At 42.4% G+C, this 22,543-nt stretch overlaps 1 protein-coding gene across 1 annotated transcript in view; it reads left to right on the forward strand.

The window, feature by feature from the left end:
- The first annotated feature begins 360 nt into the window (after positions 1-360).
- The window catches only part of RNF125 (ring finger protein 125), a 43,715-nt gene continuing 21,532 nt past the window's right edge, over positions 361-22,543 (forward strand). The window contains exons 1-2 of the mRNA XM_043558544.1: positions 361-4,856; positions 20,949-21,102. Of these exons, the coding sequence (XP_043414479.1) occupies positions 4,693-4,856; positions 20,949-21,102 (318 nt within the window). The 5' untranslated portion in view covers positions 361-4,692. The remainder of the gene's footprint in view (positions 4,857-20,948; positions 21,103-22,543) is intronic.

Consider the following 22,543-nt stretch of genomic DNA (forward strand, 5'->3'; position numbering starts at 1 on the left):
TTGTTTTATTTAATAACATCCCTTTCTTCCATAGCATGCTTTTTTAGGCAACAGTGTCTTAGAGATACCTCCATGTTATCCACAGTAGAGAACGACCAGTATTGGATGAAGTTCATAGACATTAAGAACCAGATTTCTTGAGGGGTACCTGGATGGCCCAATTGGTTGAGTGTCCGACTTCGGCTCAGGTCATGATCTCACAGTTCATGGGTTTGAGCCCTGCTTCAGGCTCTGTGCTGACATCTCAGAGCCTGGAGCCTGCTTCAGATTCTGTGCCTTCCTCTCTCTCTCTCTGCTCCTCCCCGACTTGTGCTCTCTCTCTCTTACTCTCATAAATAAATAAATAAATAAATAGGAACCAGATTTCCTGGGTTGGACTCTGAACTCTGTTTTTTACCATAAATGTGATCTAAGGTAAGTTTTTAAGCCATCTGTACCTCTCTTTCTTGGAAGCAAGGATGATATTAGTTACCTATGTCCTAGGGTTAATATGAGGATTAAACTAGTGAACACGTATAAAGTACTTAGACTAATATCTGATAGGTAGTTAAGTGCTATAACAAAAGACCATTACTTGTTCTTTTTTAACTATTGCATTGCCCTCCACAGTATGTATGGACTATAATATATGTAATCATTCCTGTGCGAATAGAAATTTTGTTGGTCGCAAGGTTTTGGTATTATAGACAATGCTACAAAGAACATTCCTGTTGTGCCTCCTTGTGCACATGTTTGTCCACATATTGGTTCAAGGAGTAGAACTGCTGAGTTAAAGGACATTTGTATGTAAAAGTTCTAATTTTTATCTATTGCAATGGATATCCACAGTACAAATGTCAAAATGTGCAAAAGGTCATATAGTAAAAGTCTTTCTTCCCAGTCCATGTGATATCAGAGATGATGATTATAAGGCTTTTAAGTTTCCTTTATACTAATTTATACTTCTGATGCTAGCCAGGACCTAGAATCTGAATGGTAAATTTATTCTCTGGCTGACACCATCATCATCACCATCGTCGTTGTCGTCATTGTCACCTTTATAAATTTATTAGGAACCTTATAAATGATATTAGATACTTCATTTTACCTAGCCTTCCCTATTCCATTTTTCTGCTTTACATTCCTTAATTTTGTCTTATTCTTTTTCTAAGATTCTAAGTGCTTCTTATTTTTACACAAGTCCCTTAGTAAAGAGCACATAGATTTTTAAAACAAAAGATCTAGAATAAAAACACTGTTTTGCCACTTATTTGCATTATGTAGCCTTTGCTAAGTTAAATTCTCTGAGCCTATAAAATGGGAACAATAATGTCTACCTATGAGATTAGTATTGAGTTACATATATAAATATAAATATATGTGCCACTCCCTACATGTCAGGTACTTTACATGCACTATCTCTAACTCTTGAAGTAGTCACAAGCAAGATTAATAGGAAGGCAAATGCAGCAGACTATGAGAAAATCAAGGAGATAGTAGGAGATGGACGCGGTGTAGAAAATCACCAAACTAAGACCTGAACTTTGAGTTGGAAGAAGTTGAGAGTGGTGGCAGGAAGCGTTTAGGCAGAGCCAAAAAAGCATGTGTAGAGGTCCTGAGGTTAGAGAAAACTTAGTTACTCAAGGAATTGAAAGAAATAGAGAAATTTAGGACCATGGAAAATAAGGGAGAGAGTGATAGCAGATGGGGCCAAAAATAATTATTTTGAATTCCCATCTTTCCTTTCTGGTTTTGGAGAGTGTTTTGTGTAGACGTGATTGTTGGAGCTGTTCTCGCCATCTTTCTGCCCTGAGAAAGACACTGGGATGGCAAGAGGCTGGACACTTGAAGACATCACTGAACTACTGAGCCAACTCTGGAAGTGCTCACCTCTGGACTAATTTATCTTATTAGATAATAAATATCCTTATTGATTAATGCAATTTTAGTTGAATATCCCGACCACTGAAGGCATCTTAACTGATTATATTTAATGAAAGAGGAAGATCACACAGGGCTTTGTAGATCATATTAAAGATCTGGAATTTAATTCTAAGGGTTATGGAGAGCCATTAAATGCTTTTAAGCATGTGGTGAATTTTGCTTTTCAAGAGATCACTTTTGTTGCAATGTGGATAATAGATTGAACAGTGGTAATAGTGGAGGCAAGTGTAGGAGATACAAACTATTGCAACAGGTAACACAAGAGAATGCAATGATTTAAAACATGTGGTTGCCATGGGAATAGAGAAAAATGAACCTGTTCAAGAGATACTGAGAGATACATTGGAGGCAGAATTGTGAATTGGGATTGTGATTGATTCGATGTGAATGAGGAAGAGGAAGAAATCAAGATGGCTCCCAGGCATCTGGATTGAGCAACCAGCTAGATTGTAGTGCCATTTACTAAGACAGGGATAAACAACTGGAAGTAGAACAGGTGGGAGATTACTATAATGAGTTCATTATTGGACATGTTGAGCTGAAGGTGCCTGAAGCCACAAGGTGGTTACGTCAAGTAAGCAGTTGGACATCTGAGTGGCTCAGAATAGAGATAAAGACTTACGAGTCTTTGGAACCCAGATGGTAACAGAATCTATGTGATCTTTGAGATTCTTAGGGAGAGGGTGAGGAATGAGAAAAGGCCCTACAACAGAATCCTAGGGCCTCCAGCACTTAGTTTTTCCAGGGAAAAGAAGAAGCCAGTGAAGGAGACTGAGAAGAACAGTCAGAAAGAAAAAGGGAAAGTCAAAGAGTTTCTACAAAGAAGGCGTGCTCGAGAAAGAAGGCATGCTCAACACCTACAAATGCAGTTGAGAAGTCAAGGAAGAAAAAGACTGAAAAGATTCTGTTGGATTTAGCCACATGAAGGCCACAGGTGACTGGTGAAGAAGCAACTTTTAGACAGATCAAAGTGGAGTGGTTCAGTTCAGAACCCAGTTTGGACTGGATAAAGAGAGGAAAATTCAGAAATGGAGACACAGATGGTGAAGAAGCAGGTCAAGAAATTTGGCCTTTAAGAGGATATAGGGCAGGAGCTGAGGGACAAGTGGAATCAAGGGAGGGTTTTGTTTTTCTTTTAAAGATAAGGATGGCTATCTTTCCTTTACCTCTATATCCAATTCATTAGCAAGCCACTTTAGGTCTTTCTCTTAAATGTATCCCAAGTCTGTCCATCTCTCACCTTCAACCCAGATAACTCATTGGTTTCAGCCACCATCATCCTCACCTGGATTAATTCAGTAGTCTCCAACTGGTTTCTCTGCTTCCATTTTTATTTTGTTCTTGTCTTTTTGAAATCATAAGGCAGTCATGGTAAATGAAATCACAGTTTTGAAATATAATCCAGACTCTTGGTCTTGGCTTATGAGATTGAGTATGTATGATCAGACTCTTCTCCTATCTTACATCCCATCTACCCCAATGTCCCCCTGTGTTCTGGCTCCACGGGCTTCTTTCTGCTCTTTGTTGCTTTCTCACTCACTGGTCTCAGTGCTTAGCAAGCTTCTTCCTACATCTTTGAATGGCTGACCCCCTTTCATTATTCATGATTGCTCAAATGACTTTTTTGCCTCATTCAAATAGTCTTCTCTGACCTTCTTATCCTCCCCATCCCCATCCTCAGTCCTGTTTTACCCTATTCATGGCTCTTATCATCTGAAATGATCTTGTTCATTCATTTGTTGATTATATCTTCTCATTAAAATTAAAGTCTGGGGGAAACTGGGTAAGGTTTATAGGATTAATATGTATTACATGTATTACTGCATGATATATGTGTGTATTATATATTACCATGTGTTATGTATAGATGATAAGCATGTGAATCTGATTATCTCAAAATAAATGTTTTCGGTTTTGTTTTTTTTAAGTAAGTTCTGTGAAAACTGGCATTTTGTCTCCTTGTCGGGAACTGTGTCACCATCACCAGAACGAAGTCTGGCTACAGTGGGCACTAAAGAAGTCTTATTAAATGTGTGACTTAATAAATGATATATTTGGTCATGTCTAAAAGAGGATGGGGCGAAGAGTACCAACAATAGCAGGAGACCCTGAGCCAAGGAAACCCGGGTCGTAGAATTTAGCACTAGAATCCTTGTCTTACAGTTGAAATTCGAATCCGGGTTTCCAGAACCCTTTCACCGCCCCATACTACCTCTCCATTAGTGGAGTATTGATTAGATGACTGAAGTCCTGGCGACACTCGATCAAATTTCGTCTTTGTAGCCTATGGTGATTCCCACAGTGCAGGGCAGATAGGACCAGCACCTTACGTGTGGGGTCTGGTTCCCATAAAGCATGACCAGGCCCGCACTCTCTGTAACTTGCAAGACTGGGTAAGGAGGCTGTGTGCAATAGCCTGGAAGGCTCACTGAAGCGCAGGTCCTCAGCTCTGCAGTTGAGGTTTCAGGTTTCAGTTCTCCCAGGAGCACGAGATGTCGCAGCGTGCACGGTGCGGCTGCCGCCTCCGCCTCCCCGTCTCCGCTAAGGCTGCGCTCGAAAGCCAGTTACAGGCGCGGCCGCGCACACTCTTCTGCCCTAGACGAAGGTTGGGCGCCGTGGCTGAGGCTGCTGCTAAGCTGCCGTAGCTGGGCGCGCTGGGAGGCGGCGAGCACAGCTGGGCCGGGACTTCCTTCCTCTACCGCAGGACAACAAAACAACCCGGCAGCAGGCACTGAACTCTTGGCAGCTGCCTGGGCGAGAGACGCAGCCATGGGCTCCGTGCTTAGCAGCGATAGCGGCAAATCCGCCGCCGCCTCGGCCGCCCCGCGGGCCCTGGAGCGCAGGGGGGACCCGGAGCTGCCCGTCACGTCCTTCGACTGCTCCGTGTGCCTCGAGGTGTTGCACCAGCCCGTCCGGACCCGCTGTGGCCACGTGTAAGTGCCGGGGGAGCTCGGCTCGCGCGCCCACCCTGGGGAGGGAGAGGTTGGGGTAAGGCATGGGGGATTTCAGGAGCCAGCGCTCGAATGAAGCTACCGCAGGGAGACACCTGGACCCATCGAGTGCGGGCCGCGGGAAAAATGACCAGTCGGAAGGTGACACAGGATTTCAGGAGGCGAAAACATTAACAAGCGTCCTCTGCAGCGCCTTCCCCCATCACCCCAGCTGCTTGTTCCCGGAGCCCAGGTGCAGAGCCCCAGGGATGGGGATCCCAGGAGCGGGACCCGCCGGGAGCCGGGGCTTGCCGAGTGGGGAAAGTGCTGTTGGCTGGAGAGCCAGCACCCGCTTCGGCACAAGGCAGTGGGCTCCTGCAGAGCATTTCTCCCGCTGAACTCAGTTAATCGGGCCGTGCTTCCCCCTCGCCCTCCCCGCAGAACCCAGGTCGGTTTTGTTTTGCTGGCTTGTGCACGTGTTCTAGAACGCCCACTGAGGCTAGCCTCTTGAGCAAACAAAGATCTGAGCAAACTGTCCTTCCACCCCCACCTCCCTTTCCTAACACGGACATTCAGGCCCCTGAAAGATCAACCCAAACTGGAACGCCCAAGTGACTCTGTAGTCCTAACAGTTTAAGTACCTGTCAGGGCGGGGCTGGGATTTGAACGTTAGCACGGAGCCCTGGAGTGTAGCCGTTTAAAAACCCAGCCACAAAGTGACGGGAGCTTGCAGACTACCCTCCCTTACGCAGCGCTTCCCTAAATGGCCGGAAAGTATAGATAAAAATAACTGTCTTAAAAACCAGGTACCATGGAACTAAAACTTGCTGTTAGTTTCTAAGAAGAGTTTAAAAACAAAATCCCTATGTAAAACGTGTGCTTGAGTAGTAATAGGAGTTGGATCTGTGGATTCGTTCACTCTGTTTACATAGAAGCTTGCTTTCCGTGGCTGCCTGGGTGTGTGGCCGAGTGTGTGCCTGTTGGGGTCGGGGTGCGGGGATGGGGGGTGGTTGCAGAGAGAGCGGAAGCCCGCTTAATGTCTTTGGCCGGCCGTTTAAAGTTTGATGAAGCTCCAAGGCAATAATACCGCAATGGCTAGTTAAGTGTTTTTGGCTTACCAGGAAAAAAGTTACCATATTATAAATGCACGTGCACAAAATGTTTTTAAAAGGACTGAGGTGGTCCTTGACACCTATAGACCAGTAACTGAGAAGCAGTTTTCACCACTGAAAAGCCCAGTAGTGAGCCAAGGAAGAAAAATGCAGCCCACACAGTGTTTTAAATAAAGAGTGCCCTGGGCATTATTTTGTGGCTGCATTTTCAGGGCCTGTTGTTTCAGCTTTGTACTTTAAACTCAAGTCTAATTGACCTCCTGTCTGATTACTGATGTTGTTTCTCAGCTGTCCAGATATAGTTCATTGACATAAACCCCAAGGCCAAGATGGAAGCCAAGATATTGTTGTGTGACGGTATAATATATTGATTAGCTCAGGGCAGTAATAACCTTGTGGTAACTACATTTAAATTTAGCCTGAATGAGCATTAAAACTTTAAAGTTGCCCCAAAGATACACAGTGGGTGTCAAGTCTTGAAGGTGTCTTTTGTAGAACTGAATTGAATTGGGTGACTTTGGTATTGGAGATTGTTATCTGATTGGGGATAGTTTTCTATCCACCCCCCCCCCCCCCCCGCCCTGCTCCTTTTGGAGTTTGAATACTATAACTTACTGTTCGCAGGGTTTTGGTTCTGCTAAAGGATAATACATAGGTGTAAAAAGTTAAATCTTTTGTTTAATCTTTTTCTTTGTTAGAGTTTGAATAGGAAACCAGCAACTGGAAAAATAGTCATGAAGTAGCACAAGGGCTGGAGGAATGGCCTTCCCTCACTTTTACTGTTCTTTGTTTTGACAAATCTATGTCCATTGTTCTGGCTGTGGGCAGAATTTCCATATTCCTCCCTTTGGCAAATTTACTTGGGCCCCTTCCACTTTCTAAATGTTAACTCCAATTCCTTCTGCACTGGAGACTGTGAGTGCTGTTAACACCATTTGTATTTCTGAAATGAATTACTCTCTTCCATTGACCTTTGATTGGAAAATGAAGAAATGCAGATGAAACCTGTCTGTATTATCCCATATGGAAGCTAATTTCCAAACTTTTTGAACTTGTTTGTGTATGCTGATTTCTGTTTATAAACTGATTTCATAGAAGGCTCCTGGATGGCTCAGTCCTTTAAGGGTGCCACTCTTGATTTCAGCTCAGGTCTTGATCTCAGGGTGTGAGTTCAAGCCCCACATGGGGCTCCGTGCTGGGTGTGGAAGCCTACTTAAAAAAAAATAATAATAATGAGTAAAATAAAATAAACCTATTTCAAGTCAAGCAAGATATTAATAATGGCAAAAATACATTGAATGAATATGTACATAGCACTTTATAAATCGTATTGTGATGCAGTAGAAACAGTGGGCTTGATTTGAAATTCAGCCCTGCCACTGACCAGCAGTCTGACCACCACGTTGCTGAATCTCTTAGACTGTTTCTTCATTTGTAAAATAGGGTGAATAATGGAATTTTTATGAATTTTTAAGAAATGTAAAAGTAGCTCATCATAAGGCCTCAATACAGGATTTCTATTTCCTTTAAAGTCATTCCACAAAGCAAGAACCCACGAACAGTATTATTTCTTATCTTTATATTTCTTTTAGAATAAAACCGGGCCATAAAAGATTGATCTATGACATTTTCAAGATGTCCCAGATAGCCTTTCTTTTAGCTTAGTTCTTTTTCCTTTGGTGGCCTTGAATTTAAGAAGTTCTATTTTAATGCTCTGTCATTTCAAATTGACTCTATTCATATCTCTGTATCAGTTGTTAAAACATATGTTGGGGGAAAGGTTTCCTACCTCTACTTTATCTTCTACTATCAGTGGGTGAGGGGGAGGGGGTAGGGGGGGGGGCAGATAAGTTGAAGCTGTATAAAGGAAACTGAAAGGGAGTCTGATTTATATTTAAAGTAAGTATTCAAGGAAATTTGTTGACCAGTTGGATATGATAAAGGGGGGAGAAAGGGGTGGAAGGCAACTCCTTAGCAAGTAACAGATAAAAGGGGACAGAGTTCAGCTCAGGAGGTTGTTAATGAACAGGTGATGGGGCTTGTTGAGCGTACAGTGGTCTGAGAGGGAAATTTCCAAATAGAAATATCCCAAAGGCACTGGGACAATGGGTTTGGGGAAGGGTCAGAGCCGGAGCTCTAAGGGAGTTATCTAAAAGAATCAAGAGGTTGAGGGGTGCCTGGGTGGCTCAGTTGGTTAAGTGTCCGACTTCTTCCGCTCAGGTCATGATCTCACAGCTCAGCTCGTGGGTTCGAGCCCCACATCAGGCTCTGTGCTGACAGCTCAGAGCCTGGAGCCTGCTTCGGATTCTGTGGTCTCCCTCTCTCTCTCTGCCCGCTACCCTTACTTGTGCTCTGTCTCTGTCTCTCTCAAAAATAAATAAAAGCATTAAAAAAAATTTTTTTTAAGTATATCCCTTGTCATATAGAGATAGGTGTTAAGGATAAAAAAAAATAGACGAGGGAATGGGATGGGAAGTATGTGGGAGAGATGTAATTTTAAAGATATTTAGAGCAGTGCTTCTCAAATTATCTGCTGTAAAGAACCACTGAGGTTTTGTTTGTTTTGTTGTGTTTTTCAGCCCATCACTGACCAATACTTTTATAAAATAAAAAACATATTATGGGAAACTGAAATTTAAAAATACCAAAGATACAGAAAACACAAGCCCTCATTTTAAAAGTTATTAAATATACTCAACAGACATAAAATTACTCTGTCAGATTTCTATACAAGCTTCTGAAAATACTTCTCTCAATTTCTATACTTAATTCAGCATGAACTATTAATAAACAGGGTCTCAACAACCTTTTTTTGGAGGAAGTTAGAAGGTGAGGAAGGTAGTTCAGCTCGAGAAAAATGTAAGGGGCAGTTGCATGGGGTGTGGGACATTTATTTTATTTTATTTCTTAAATGTTTACTTATTTTTGAGAAAGAGAGAGTGCAAACAGGGGAGGTGCAGAGAGAAAAGGGGGGACAGAGGATCCAAAGCAGGCTCCGCGCCAACAGCAGACAGCCCAATGCCGGGCTTGAACTCCTGAACCATGAGATCAAGACCTGAGCTAAAGTTTGATGCTCAACCGATTGAGCCACCCAAGCGCCCCTAAATGAGGATTTTGAACAGAGTCATGGCATGAGCTGATTTAAATTTTTTTTTTTCAACGTTTATTTATTTTTGGGACAGAGAGAGACAGAGCATGAACGGGGGAGGGGCAGAGAGAGAGGGAGACACAGAATCGGAAACAGGCTCCAGGCTCTGAGCCATCAGCCCAGAGCCTGACGCGGGGCTCGAACTCACGGACCGCGAGATCGTGACCTGGCTGAAGTCGGACGCTTAACCGACTGCGCCACCCAGGCGCCCCCATGAGCTGATTTAAAAGGATGACTCTGGCTGCTGTGTTGAGAATGGACTGCAGTGGGAAGAGCAGGACCAGGAGAGTGAGTTAGGAGGCCACTGTAATAATCCAGCAAAGAGACCAGGACCAACCAGCAAGGGAACAGTGGAGGTGGTGAATGGTAGAATTTTAGATCAGTATGAAGGTATAGCTAACAAGATGGATTCAATGTGGAGTGTGGGAGGAAGTGAGGAGTCAAGGCTGAGTGTAAAGTGCTTGGCTTGAGCCAAGGTTGGGGTTGCCCTAATTGAGATAGGAAAGACTGGGAAGGTGGAATGAGGAACAAAGTCAGGTCAGGCGTTCCATAACTGACAGGCCAAGTTTGGGACAACCAAGGGATGTTGCATAGGCGATTGGATATGTGAGTCTAGAGTTCAGAGGAAGATCTGAGCTGTAGATAAATGAAACTGGGAATCATAAACATATCCTTGATATAAATCCATGGGACTGGATGAATTTATTGAGGAGTAAGTGTAGTCAGAAAAGAATAGAGGTCCAAGGACTGAGCAGTGGTACGTACCAACATTTGGAAGCTGAGACATGAAAACCTGAAAATCAGGGGCACATAGGTGGCTCAGTCGGTTAAGCATCCAACTGTTGGTCTCAGCTCAGGTCACGAGCGCATGGTTCATGGGATTGAGCCCCACGTTGAGCTCTGCACTGGCAGGGAGGAGCCTGCTTGGGATTCTCTTTCTCCTTCCCTCTCTGCCCCTTCCTTGCTTGTGCATGTGCTCTCTCTCTCTCTCTCTCTCTCTCTCTCTCTCTCAAAATAAATACATAAACATTAAAAGAGAGAGAGAGAGAAAGAGAGAGAGAACTTATAAAAGAAGTAGCCATAGGGGTAGGAAGGAAACCATCTGGTGTCCTGGAGGCCAAGTGAGTGCAAGAAGTACTTTGGAGGGAAGAGGGATCCATTGAATCTAGTGATGCTTGAAGGTCTGGTGGATGAAGATTGAGAATTGATCACTGGATTTAGTAATGTGGAGGCTATTGGTGACCTTGAGAAGAGCAGTTTCAGTGGAATGGTAGGTGCCAAAGCCTAATTAGAGTGGTTTGGTGATCGATCATAGGCGCTAGAGGAAAGAAGCATAGGAATTCCTTTGATGTAGTTGGGAGGCAAAGCGAAAGAGAGAAATTGGGACAATAACAGGAAGGAGAAGTGGGATCAAGAGAGTTTTCTTATAAGAGAAGAAAAATGGTGTATGCCACATGGTTATGGAAATGAATCAATAGTGAGGGGGAAACTCATTCATGGGAGAGGAGAGAATTTCAGAAGCAATGCCCTGGAGTGGGAGGAAGGTGCTGGAATTTACAAGCCCGGATTGGGGAGTGGAGGGAGGATTGGCCTTAGCTAGGAGAATGGACAGTTTATTCATTTCACAGGATGTAGAGCATTAAATGGGCGCAGATGCAGGTGAATTGAAGAAGTGGAATATTGTGGAAGTTCCTAACTCATTGCCAATTATCATTGACATATTTGACCTGTGATTTGACTTCAAGATGAAACTTGGAAGTTTAAATATGAGCATCCAGACCCCTGATGTTAAAGCAAGTGTATACAGAATGATTGCTCTTCCCCGTGTGCTTGGGTTAAGCATCACGTAAATTCAGGTGATTAGAATCTCTTGTACCATCAAGGTCCAAACACTCTGGAGAGCCATTGCTCTAATAAAAGAATGCTACTTCCTACATTGCTGTTCCTTAAAAGTCTGGCACTTAGTAGATGTTTAATATTAGTTGAATTAATGAATGAGTCTAAAATAAAATGCAGATTGAATACTTTGGTGAATGTCCCTCAGGCAGGAACAACCACTCTATAGTGACAGCCAACGGATGCTATGTAGTTGAGTAACAGATAGCAGTTCCATCATAGTTTTTGAACTCCATTATTTTTATGAGGTTACTCATCTGTCCCTGTATTACTGAGAATTTCAGAAAGATGTGATTAAGCTGGCCTGAAATATGCCTCCTCTGGTGGTTGGACTGCTCTGTGTTTACTTAGCAACATTAGTATTGTCATAGGCAAATTAAATATTAGTGATCTGTTAAATTATGTATTCTCTAACAAACAAAACCTGAATAATGTAGCAGATTGAGTTTTATGCCAAGATTTTCCTCAGAACTTGGCTGCGGGCCCGTGGACCAGGAGCATTGCAGAATCTTGGGTCCCATCTCACATCTACTGAATTGGGAACAGTTTTAATAGGATGTTTAGGTGATTGATAGCCATGTTAAAGTTTGAAGCATGGCTTTAGCCAACCCTATTTAATTGACAGTCAAATACAGCAAGTTGAGGACAGCATTTGAAGGTTAAAGAGAGGCACCCCTCTAAGATTTTAAGTTAAAAAAAATAGAATTTTTCTTTAGGGGGTTAAATTTTATTTATTTATATTTTAATGTTTATTTATTTTTGAGAGAGAGAGACAGAGCACAAGTTGGGAAGGGGCCGAGAGAGAGGGAGACGCAGAATCCAAAGCAGGCTCCAGGCAGTAAGCACAGAGCCCGACGCGGGGCTTGAACCCACAAACTGTGAGATCACAACCTGATCAGAAGTCAGTTGCTTCACCGTCTAAGCCACCCAGGCTCCCCTAGGGGATTAAATTTTAAATCAACACATAATGTGGTATAGAGATATGCAGAGTCAGGTTTTGGAAGCTGAACCATTCCCGGGATGGACTTTGAGTGGAACCTAATTGAATACATAAATTACATCAAAGGAAATCTTAGGGGCAGTGGGTGGCTGGAGGGTTTATGCTCTAAGAATAGCTGTACTCAGGCCTGTCCAGGCTGATGCTTGTAGGTGAAGAGGGAGTGGGGTGTGTGTGGGTGTGTGTACGTGTTTATTGCCCTACACTGGAATGTTTTAGCCTAAGATTCTTATCACCTTGAATAACAATAGCAATTCCCCTTATTCTATTCACATTTTCAAGTTTACCAAGCCCGCTCAAGATTTTCATTCAGCTTCCCATCGGCATGCCCACAGTGAGGCAGCTTCTTGAGAACAGAAATAAAATGTTAGATCTACCTCATGTTGCCAGTGGCTCTTCCAGAGTCCCATTTGGGACGATGTCTGGATACTTCTTTTGCCTATTTAGCCTTAGACCCCATGGAGTCCTTAATGCATCTCTTCCCTCCTTACTATACATAGGGTTCAGTTTTACCTCTTGAGATTGGGTACATAATTGTACCCGGTGTCCTCAGCAAGCCTTTCCTTACTTTTCTACAATGCTTTGCTGACCTCTTCATTATAAGGGTCTTATTGATAATCACGTAATTTCAGGAAACAGCAAGGAGTTAATAAAATAACTCTTGGGAGCAGGGTGTTTAAGTTTCCATCTGGTTTCAGAGATCTTAGAGTCATTTCCATATGAATGAATCCATAATTCATTTCTTCAGGAGCTGCAAACAACAAGTGATGTAAATGAATGTGGAGGGTGAGTACTCCACAGGATGGGGGCATTAGCCCACATGACCACAGGGGAATTGAGTCCAGACTTGGAGGAGACTAGCTTTTCACGAAAAGTCAGAAATTTGGGTTTAGCTGTAAGATCTGATTTTAAAGCCATGGCAACTCCCTCAGAATTTTTAAAAAATATTTATTTATTTTTAGGAGAGCGCAAATGGGGAGGGTCAGAGAGAAGGGGACAGAGGATCCCAAGCAGGCTCTGCACTGACAGGCTGACAGCAGCGAGCCCTGTGTGGGGCTTGAACTCACGAACTGCGAGATCATGACCTGAGCCCAAGTCGGACGCTCAACTGGCTGAGCCACCCAGGCGCCCCTCACTCAGAATTTTTGAAAACATTGAAGTAGTTTTAAAAAAAAATACAATGCCTTCTATCCTTAGCTTCTGTCTTTCATCCAATTTCTCTTCATTCTGATTATGTCTTTTATGATTGATCATTCTCAACCACCTTATGAAGGTGGGGAGGGGGCAGACAAATAGGAATCGCTTATTGTGTTCATTTCTATCCCTTGGGTTCTTTCAGAAGGATACAACAGTGTTATTGATGGGAATGTTGGGCCCTGCCCAGAAAATTCTCCTTTGATCCATTCCTCATAAGTGATTTAGTTATTTCAGTTTACTGAGTAGCTACTATGTGCCTGGGGTGGGGTAGGAAGGAGGCCTGCAAGATTCTGAATGGTTCTGGGGCGCCTGGGTGGCTCAGTCGGTTGAGCGTCCAACTTCGGCTCAGGTCATGATCTCACAGTTTGTGAATTCTAGCCCTGCATCAGGCTCTGTGCTGACCGCTTGCTCAGAGCCTGGAACCTGCTTCGGATTCTGTGTCTCCTTCTCTCTCTGCCCCTCCCCCGCTCACGCTTTGTCTCACTCTGTTTCTCAAAAATAAATCAATGTAAAAAAAAATTTTTTTTTAAAAAAGGATTCTGAATGGTTCTGAGCTGTATGTATTTCGTTGGTCTTCTTCATGCAATGTTGTTTCCAGTCTATTGTCCCTGGGGCATTTAAAAAAATTTTTTTTAATGTTTATTTATTCTTTGAGAAAGAGAGAGAGCATGAACAGGGGAGGGACAGAGAGAGGGAGACACAGAAGCAGGCTCCAGGCTCCCAGCTGTCAACAGAGAGTCCGACGCGGGGCCCAAACCCATGAAACACAAGATCATGACCCAAGCCAAAGTCAGAAGCCCAACCGACTGAGCCACCCAGGCGTGCCATCACTGGGGCATTTTTGTTTTGTTGTGTTGTTTTTCAGTTTTATTGAGGTGATACAGTACAATTCACACAGTGTACAAGTTGATGGATTTTGGTAGTTATCTATAATCCTATAACTACCTCCACAAACAAGACCTAGTACAGTTAATTACATTACCCTAAAAAGTTCCTTCAAATTCTTTTTTTTTAAACATTTTTGTTAAAATTTTTATTTATTTTTGAGAGAGAGAGAGAGTGCAAGCAGGGGAGGGGCAGAGAGAAGAAGACAGAGGATCTGAAGGACTCCAAGATGGTAGCAGAGAGCCCAATGGGGCTCGAACTCATGAACTGTAAGATCATGACTTGAGCTGAAGTCGGATACTTAGCTGACTGAGTCACCCACGTCCCCCTCCTTCACCTTGTTTGTAGACAACTCCCTTCCCAAACCCCTGGCTCCAACCACCCCATCTGCTTTCTGTAACTACGTTTTGGGATCCTACAATAAGTAGTCTTTTGTGTTTGACTCATTTTACTTATTATAATAGGGCATATATTTGTTGTCATTTGGTATGTCATAAGTCCCTTTGCCTCACTTCCAAAATAAATGCTAAATCTGTCCGCTTACACTGTCTATTGCCTCTTTGCTGGCCTAAGCCATCCCCTTCTCTTGAACTTACTCTTCCAATGACTTAAACCTAAGTTCCTCACTCTTAGGAGGCTCTTGTACCTCTGTAATCTGTTCTTCAGGGACCCCAAGTGATCTATATAATGTAAGTCAAATTGCATCACCCTCCTTCTTAAAACCCTCCAGTGCCTTCCGATGACCCTTAGTTATGGCTTTATGGTCTGTCTCCTGACCCTTTACTCCCCTTTCCCATATCTCCACGTATTCTCCCTGGGACCTCCTGCCTTTCAAGCATGCTGGCTTTCTATACCTCAGCAACGTCGTCCCTGTCTTTTGTACTCTTTGTTTTCAGCTTGGAAAACCGTTCCCAGATCTTCCTCAGAGTGGTGCCTTCAAGTATCATCTCAGGGACCACCCATCTAAATGCTCTCTCTGCCCCACTCAATTTTTATTGTCAACTGTTTTCTTCTCGAAGCATTTATCATTTGCCGGTCTATTTGTTTACCTGCTTATTGCCTCTCTCCCATTTCCAGAACTCTGAGAGCAGGGACCTTCGGCACTGCCACGATTTCATCTCGAACACTAACTGACAATAGTAAGCAATTACCAAAAATGTCACCAGTGCATGAATGTTTGTATGGGTGGGTCTAGGGAGGTTTGTGCAGATTTATGCATTCTCTCATAAAGTCTTCTCTATAACCATGGATTAACTTTTCTTGCTAAAAGCGATGGTTATAAAAATTCCTTATGGAATTTTCTCTCTTCAACCTTTTATTGTATTCCAAATTGTTTTGCCCTCTTTAAATTTATTTAAGTAGGACGCCTGGGTGGCTCAGTTGGTTAAGCGTCCAACTCTTGATTTTGGCTCAGGTCATGATCTCACGGTACGTGAGACTGAGCCCCATACCAGGCTCTAAGCTAGTAGCAAGGAGCCTGTGAGCCTGCTTGGGATTCACTCTCCCTCTCTCTCTGCTCCTCCTCCCCTGCTCATGTGCATTTGTGCACGCACACACGTACTCTCAAAATAAATAAATAAACTTAAAGAAATGTATTTAAGTAAGCATAAATGCAGCATAATCTTTTCTTCAGATGGAATTTGGATGTCCTTAAAAAATATTTTTAAAAATATTTTTTCGGGGTGCCTGGGTGGCTCAGTCGGTTGGGCATCTGACTTCGGCTCAGGTCGTGATCTCACGGTCTGTGAATTTGAGCCCTGCATCAGGCTCTGTGCTGTCAGTTTGGATCCTGGAGCCTGCTTCAGATTCTGTGTCTCCCTCTCTCTCTGCCCCTCCCCACTCGTGCTCTGTCTCTCTCTGTCAAAAAAAAAAAAAAAAAGAATAAACGTTAAAAAAAAATTTTTTTTTAACGTTTTTCTCTTCATGTTCCATTAAACATTTCAGGTTTCTCATGCTCCAAAAATTTCCCTTCCTAAATTTACAGCTAACTTTTTCTCAGGAGTGAACAAACTTTAAGTCATAGTAAGATGGTTAATTTTCCCTAACGTTTTTTCCCCTAACGTTTTATTATGAAGAACTTCACACCTACAGCTAAATTGGAAGAAATTGTGCAGTGAACAACTAGATATCCACCAACTAGATTCTACAATTGTTAATTTTGCTATATTGCTTTTATCTCATTTTATCACATACCTATCCATCATTGATCCACCTTACTTTTGGATACATTTCAGAGTAGATTACAATAATCAGCACACTCAATTCCTTCTTCTCTCAACATACATAGTACTAACCAGACTTCAGTGTTTGTTTATGTTTTTTCGGGGTAAATTACACCTGTAGTGAAATGAATACCTCCTAGATATAACCCCTATTGAGGTACAGAAATGTTCGTTACCTCCAGATAGTTCCCTCATGTCCACATATCGCCAGCCGATCCCTGTCCATGTATCCCCCATGGGCAACCATTGTTGTGAGTTTTTTCCTATCCCATAGATCAGTTTTGCCAGTTTTAGGACTTCATATAAGTAGAGTTTATACAGGATGTGCTCTGTTGTGTCAGGCTTCTTTCGCTCAGTATATCTTTTTTTTTTTTTAATGTTTATTTATTTTGAGAGAGAGTGAGTATGCGCACGGGGAGGGCCACAGAGAGAGGGAGACAGAGAATCCCAAGTAAGCTCCATACTGTCGGCACAGAGCCCACCTCGGGACTGGATCCCACAAACTGTGAGATCATCACTGGACCTGAAATCAAGAGTCAGACGCTTAACCCACTGAGCCACCCGGGCACTCCTCACTTGGTATGTCTTTGAGATTCATCCATATTGCTGTGTGTATTGTAATTTGTTGTTGTGTAGTACTCCATTGGGGGAATATGCCTCAGTTTGTTTATTCATTTTCTTGTTGCTGACACCTGGGTTATTTCAAGTTTGGGGCTGTTATGAAAACATTCCTTATTAATATTCTTGTACAAATAGACATATGTTTTCACTTCTCTTGAGTGAAAACATGGGCTTGGTATTGCAGGACCAAAGGGTGCCTATATATTTTTTTTTTACAAAAAACTACCAGACCATTTATCCTGAATGATTATAATTGATTAACTTTTTTAAAGAATCATTTATTGTGTAGGTAATATGGTTATAGGGTTAAACTTGAAATTCGACGATGAAAATCTCCTTCTACCACATACCCACCTCTTCTTTCCAGTTCCCATTTCTCCAATGGGTAGGTAAATGTTCTTTTTTTTTTTTTTTAATCCTTCTAGATGCTTTTATACATCTACAAATTATAAATAGCTTATACTATATACATAGTTCTACACTTTGCTTTCCAAGAGGTTGTATTTTGGAGTTATCTTGCTTTTGTACCTTGTTACATAGCTTATATATATACACACATTACCTAAACCTGAATATCCCCATATGGATTCTAATTAGATAACTCATATAATGCTTGATCACTTGTATACTTCTTATGCTAGTGCACTAGAGTAAGGATATTAAAGTCTCCAGTTCACAAGATTTGAATTTGATAACTGTACCTTTAAGGGGAGAATTTTAACCTCAGATTTAAAAAAAATTTTTTTTTAAGTTTTTATTTATCTTAGAGAGAGAATGAGAATGCTTCTGGGGAGCTGGGGATGGACTGGGGAGGGGCAGAGAAAGAGGGAGAGAAAGAATCCAAAGCGGGCTCCAAGCTGTCAGCGCAGAGCCCAATGGCTAACTAACCGCTAACCTCAGACTTTTTTGAACTAAGTAGTTCTGCAATCTTATTTCTGCACTCTAAACATGAGACTTAAGTTGCAGTGGGATCAAGTTTATTTCCTTATTGGTAACACTTTAAAAACTCGTGGTTTTTATGTACTCAAAACCAGCAAGGTCAGTTTGTTCCAAAACACTTTAGCCTTGATGTGTGTTCTCCATTTAATAATCACTTTTGTTAAGATGAGGACAACTAATTGACTGACCTACCAGATTCGCAACGAATATTCTCTCATATAATGCAATAACGTCCATGTATGCTCATTTGAGAGTTTCCTGCCACGTCTATCATTGTGTAAATAATGTAGGGGAATTATAGTTGAGGGACTTGGTTTCTTTTAATGCCTGAAGTGTGCTACTTTTCATGAATATCTCCTAGGCATTTCCATTGTAGTTATCAGTTGTAGTTACAAAAACACTTGCAAGACCCACAAAATGACCATAGAAATGTACTCTGTAAAGCCCACTGGTTTATACGAGTACACCCACAGTCTCAAAGTGTTGCTGCTTCTGCTGGTCACTGGGAGGAACTGAGATGACTTAAAAAGGACTACAGCTCTTTATTGACTCACATGGGGTTTGTTCTGGTAAAGCCATCCTAAATTAAAGTAAGTCGAAAATGCATTTACTACACCTGACGTACTAAACCTCATAGCTTAGCCTAGCCTGTAGCCTACCCAAATATGATCAGAACGCTTACATTAGCCCACAGTTGGGCAAAATCGTCTAATACAAAGCCTGTTTCATAAGTGTTGAATATTTCCTGTGATTATTGACTGCTGTACTAAAAGTGCAAAACAGAATGGTCATATGGGTGTAGGATGGTTTTAAGTGTATTGGTTGTTTCCCTGAGTGACTGACTGGGAGGGCCCGGCATTGTAACAGAGCACCATACTGCATATTCCTAGCCCAGAAAAAGATCAAAATTCGAAATCTGAAGTATAGTTTCTACTGAATGAGTATCGCCTTTGCATCACTACAGTCAAACAACCGTAAGTGGAACCACTGTAAGTTGAAGACCTTCTACACAGACTTTTGAGCCCCGACCAAAACTACCTGGGGTTCAGGGTGTGTAAACTTGGCAAGTTCTTATACCTCTGTGAACAACCTCAGTTTGCCTCCAGTCAAGTGAGGAAAAGGCAAAGCAGCATTTTAGGGTTACTCTGGGAGCTAGGTGAGATCATGTCTATTAGGGTCCACCACAGGGCAGGGCACCAATATTAGTCTTCTGTTTGTCTTGGTATAAAACTCAAGTAAGTTGTGAGGAAAGGGGAAGGTTTTTAGTTGACTAAAAACAAAAACAAAGTATCATCCACTTGTTCCTAAATTAAACGAACCGAAGGTATTGTGTCAGAAGTATAACTTGAGCATATGGACCACGTGAAATAAATACCCTTCAAAAGTACACTCTGAGAAGCACTTGTTAGGAACTCAAAGAAGTGCAAGGGCAGAATGTGCCTTACAACTTGCAGTTAATCACCTGTTAATCACCTGAAGCACAGAGAAGGAAAATACAGCAGAGGACTTCGATCTCTTGATTCTGGTAGGAATTTCTCTTGAAAGAACAGTTACTGAATATTGAGTCGGAAAACCCAGCTTAAGACCAACCAAGTTCAGGTACTTTCTCCAGTTGTGACCTTGCAGAAGTAACTTAACCCTGATGTGCCTCAATTTCCTCTTCTAGAAGTGGCAATAGTGATCTTTCCTCGGGGTTTGTTAAGGTCAAATGAATTAAGGCACTTGGAAGTGTTTTAAAGTTTGTTAAAAATAAAAAACAAAAGGGGCGCCTGGGTGGCTCAGTTGGTTAAGTGTTTGACTTCGGCTCAGATCGTGATCTCACTGTTCGTAGGTCCGAGCCCTGTGTCGGGCTCTGTGCTGACCGCTCAGAGCCTGCAACCTGCTTCAGATTTTGTGTCTCCGTCTCTCTGTGCCCCTTCCCCGCTCGTGCTCTGTCTCTCTCTGTCTGAAAAATAAATAAAACATTAAAAAATTAAAAAAAACCCACCAGTGTACGAAGTTTAGAGTTACTTCGAATAAAAAGTTACTAAACAACAATAAAAGCAAACCATCTAGGAAAAAAGAAAGGGTAGGGATCTAGACAGATCTGGGATTCCAAATAAAGAGCAGGACAATCCCATCAAGTTGTTGCTGAATCAGTCTTTATGTCAGTCTGTTTAGTGTTCATCTTCTAGAGAGAGGGTTTACTGAGTCTGGCCCATTCCAGGTGCTCTTGTCTTCAGCAGGGGATTGTGGACACCTTGACTGAGGTCCAACCAGATTGTGTCTCATATAAGAGGTATAGTTCCTGCAGAGCAAAATCAGGATGCTATTGCAAGAAAGAGGAAATGGATGTTCGACAGGCATAAACATCAAGCAAATGCCTCAAGAACAATGCAAATGTCAGCATCCTTTGTGCGCATATAACAATTAAAAAAATGTTTTTAAATGTTTATTTATTTTTGAGAGAGAGAGAGAGAAAGCGAGCGGCAGAGAGAGGGTCAGAGAGCGAGGGAGACACAGAGTCCGAAGCAGGCTCCAGGCTCTGAGTTGTCAACAGAGAGCTGGACACGGGGCTCAAACTCACAACCTGCAATATCATGACCTGAGCCAAAGTTGGACACTCAACCGACTGAGCCACCCAGATGCCCAGACATTATGATTAGTTTATCAGAATAATAACATGTATGGTATTTTGCCTCCTTGACTTCTTGCTACTTTCTTCTCTAACATACAAAATCCCACAGAGCAAAGACCTATTTTCTCCCCGAATTCCCCCCCCAGAATTAAAGAAAAGAAAGAACACATTAAGTATCCTTTGGGTTATGGTTTTCATTCTGTTTATGGGAATTCTATTCCACTACTTTGTGTTCTTTTGTTTCAGTGCATGCAGTGCATGAAGTGAGTTGTGACTCCAAAGAAGTCTCATGTGAAAGCAAGAGACTGTCTGCCAAGCAGGGGATGCAAATGCACATTGCATTTGGTAGTACAGCTCCTAGCGTGCAAGGTGCCGTGAAAATACAGCGTGCACAAACACAGAGTGGTGGCTCCTTTATACCTTTTCAGGAGAGTGATGTATTCTTGGTTTCTTCTGGGTAGATTCTGCCGTTCCTGTATCGCTACCAGTCTAAAGAACAATAAATGGACCTGCCCTTATTGCCGGGCATATCTTCCTTCAGAAGGAGTTCCCGCAACTGATGTAGCCAGAAGAATGAAATCAGAGTACCAGAACTGCGCTGAGTGTGACAGCCTGGTAAGTGGCCCTCTGCCTGTGCTCACGGTTCCCGGCTTGGACTGCTGAGGAAATTGTTATGCAGCTGATCATTTCACCCATGCCTTTGTCTTCATCCTACCCTGACTTTCTAAAGTTTGTTGTCTCTGCCTCTCCCCTTCCTTCTCTCTGTTCTCATATGTATAGGCTGTGGTGCAATCCTACCATCACCTAATTTTTCAGACAAATGCTTTCACCCACCGCTTCCATTTCCTCCCTTCCCGTCGGTCCTGTGACCGACCTCCTCCGCCCCCATCATGTTGCCTACTGGCATAATTCCTGTATTCTGGACTTTGCAGTGTTTCTCTCCGTTGATCACATCTTTCTGCGGGTTTCCTACTAGCCTGGTTAGATCATGTGAGGTGTCAAAGACCATGGGAGGATTCTAGATTTTATCCTAAATGCAGTAGTGAGTCACTGAGTGTAAGCTTTCGATCAGGTTTATATTTTTAAGATATTGCTCTGGCATGTGAGTGCAGAATGATTTGGAGGGGGCACATCAGGATTGGTGAAGCCAGTTCAGTGGCTAAGGATGGCTAAGGTAAGAAAGGTGGGTTAGGGCGAGAGCGTTAGACAAGGGTAAAGGATTGTTTCGAGGGGTGTTTAGGAGAGACAGTGGAAGGAAATCGGTAACTGACTGGATGTGGGGGTGAGTGAGAATATAAAGTGTCAGAAGAATCCTCCCAGGTTTCTGACATGCGTAGGTGAAGGTGCTGATATAGGGAGCAAATTTGGAGAAGAATCCACAGAGTTTTAAATATGTTACATTTGAACTGCTAAGGGGGGGGGATAATTATTATATGAAGTCTAGAGATCAAAAGAGAGATTATGTGCTGAGGATCTGAATTTTTTAGAGAACGTTTCTTGATTGTTAATCTGTGTTATGTTTTCTTAGTACCCTATGCTTTCTCTTTGTACTATTCATCACCATTTGGAATTATGCTTTTGGGATTTTTTAATATAATGCCAGGTATCCCCACCAGATTTGATTTCCATGAGGGTAAAGGACTGTCTATTTTATTGGCAACTGCGTACCCAGCACTTTGAAGAGTGACTGGTGCACAGTGCTTAATATATTTTTTTGAATATTTATGTAAGACTCCATAATCTGTTCATGGCTGTCTGACTACAGAATGTATGCATGGTCTTTGGAGTCAGACATCCTGGGATCAAACATGAATTCTGTCATTCATTGTTTGTGATTTGGGGACGTTATCATCTAAGTATTAGTTCATCTTTTTGTAAAATGAGGGAAAAGATAGTGTTCATGAGGTGCCTAGGTGGCTCAGTCAGTTAAGGGTCCTACTCTTGATCTCAGCTTAGGTCTTCTTGACCTCAGGGTCATGAGTTTGAGCCCCTCATTGGGCTCTGTGCTGGGTATGAATCCTACTTTAAAAAAAAAAAAAAAGATAGTGTTCATGCC

The sequence above is a fragment of the Prionailurus bengalensis genome, chromosome D3 (genome assembly GCF_016509475.1).
Source record: "Prionailurus bengalensis isolate Pbe53 chromosome D3, Fcat_Pben_1.1_paternal_pri, whole genome shotgun sequence".
NCBI classification, from domain to species: domain Eukaryota; kingdom Metazoa; phylum Chordata; class Mammalia; order Carnivora; family Felidae; genus Prionailurus; species Prionailurus bengalensis.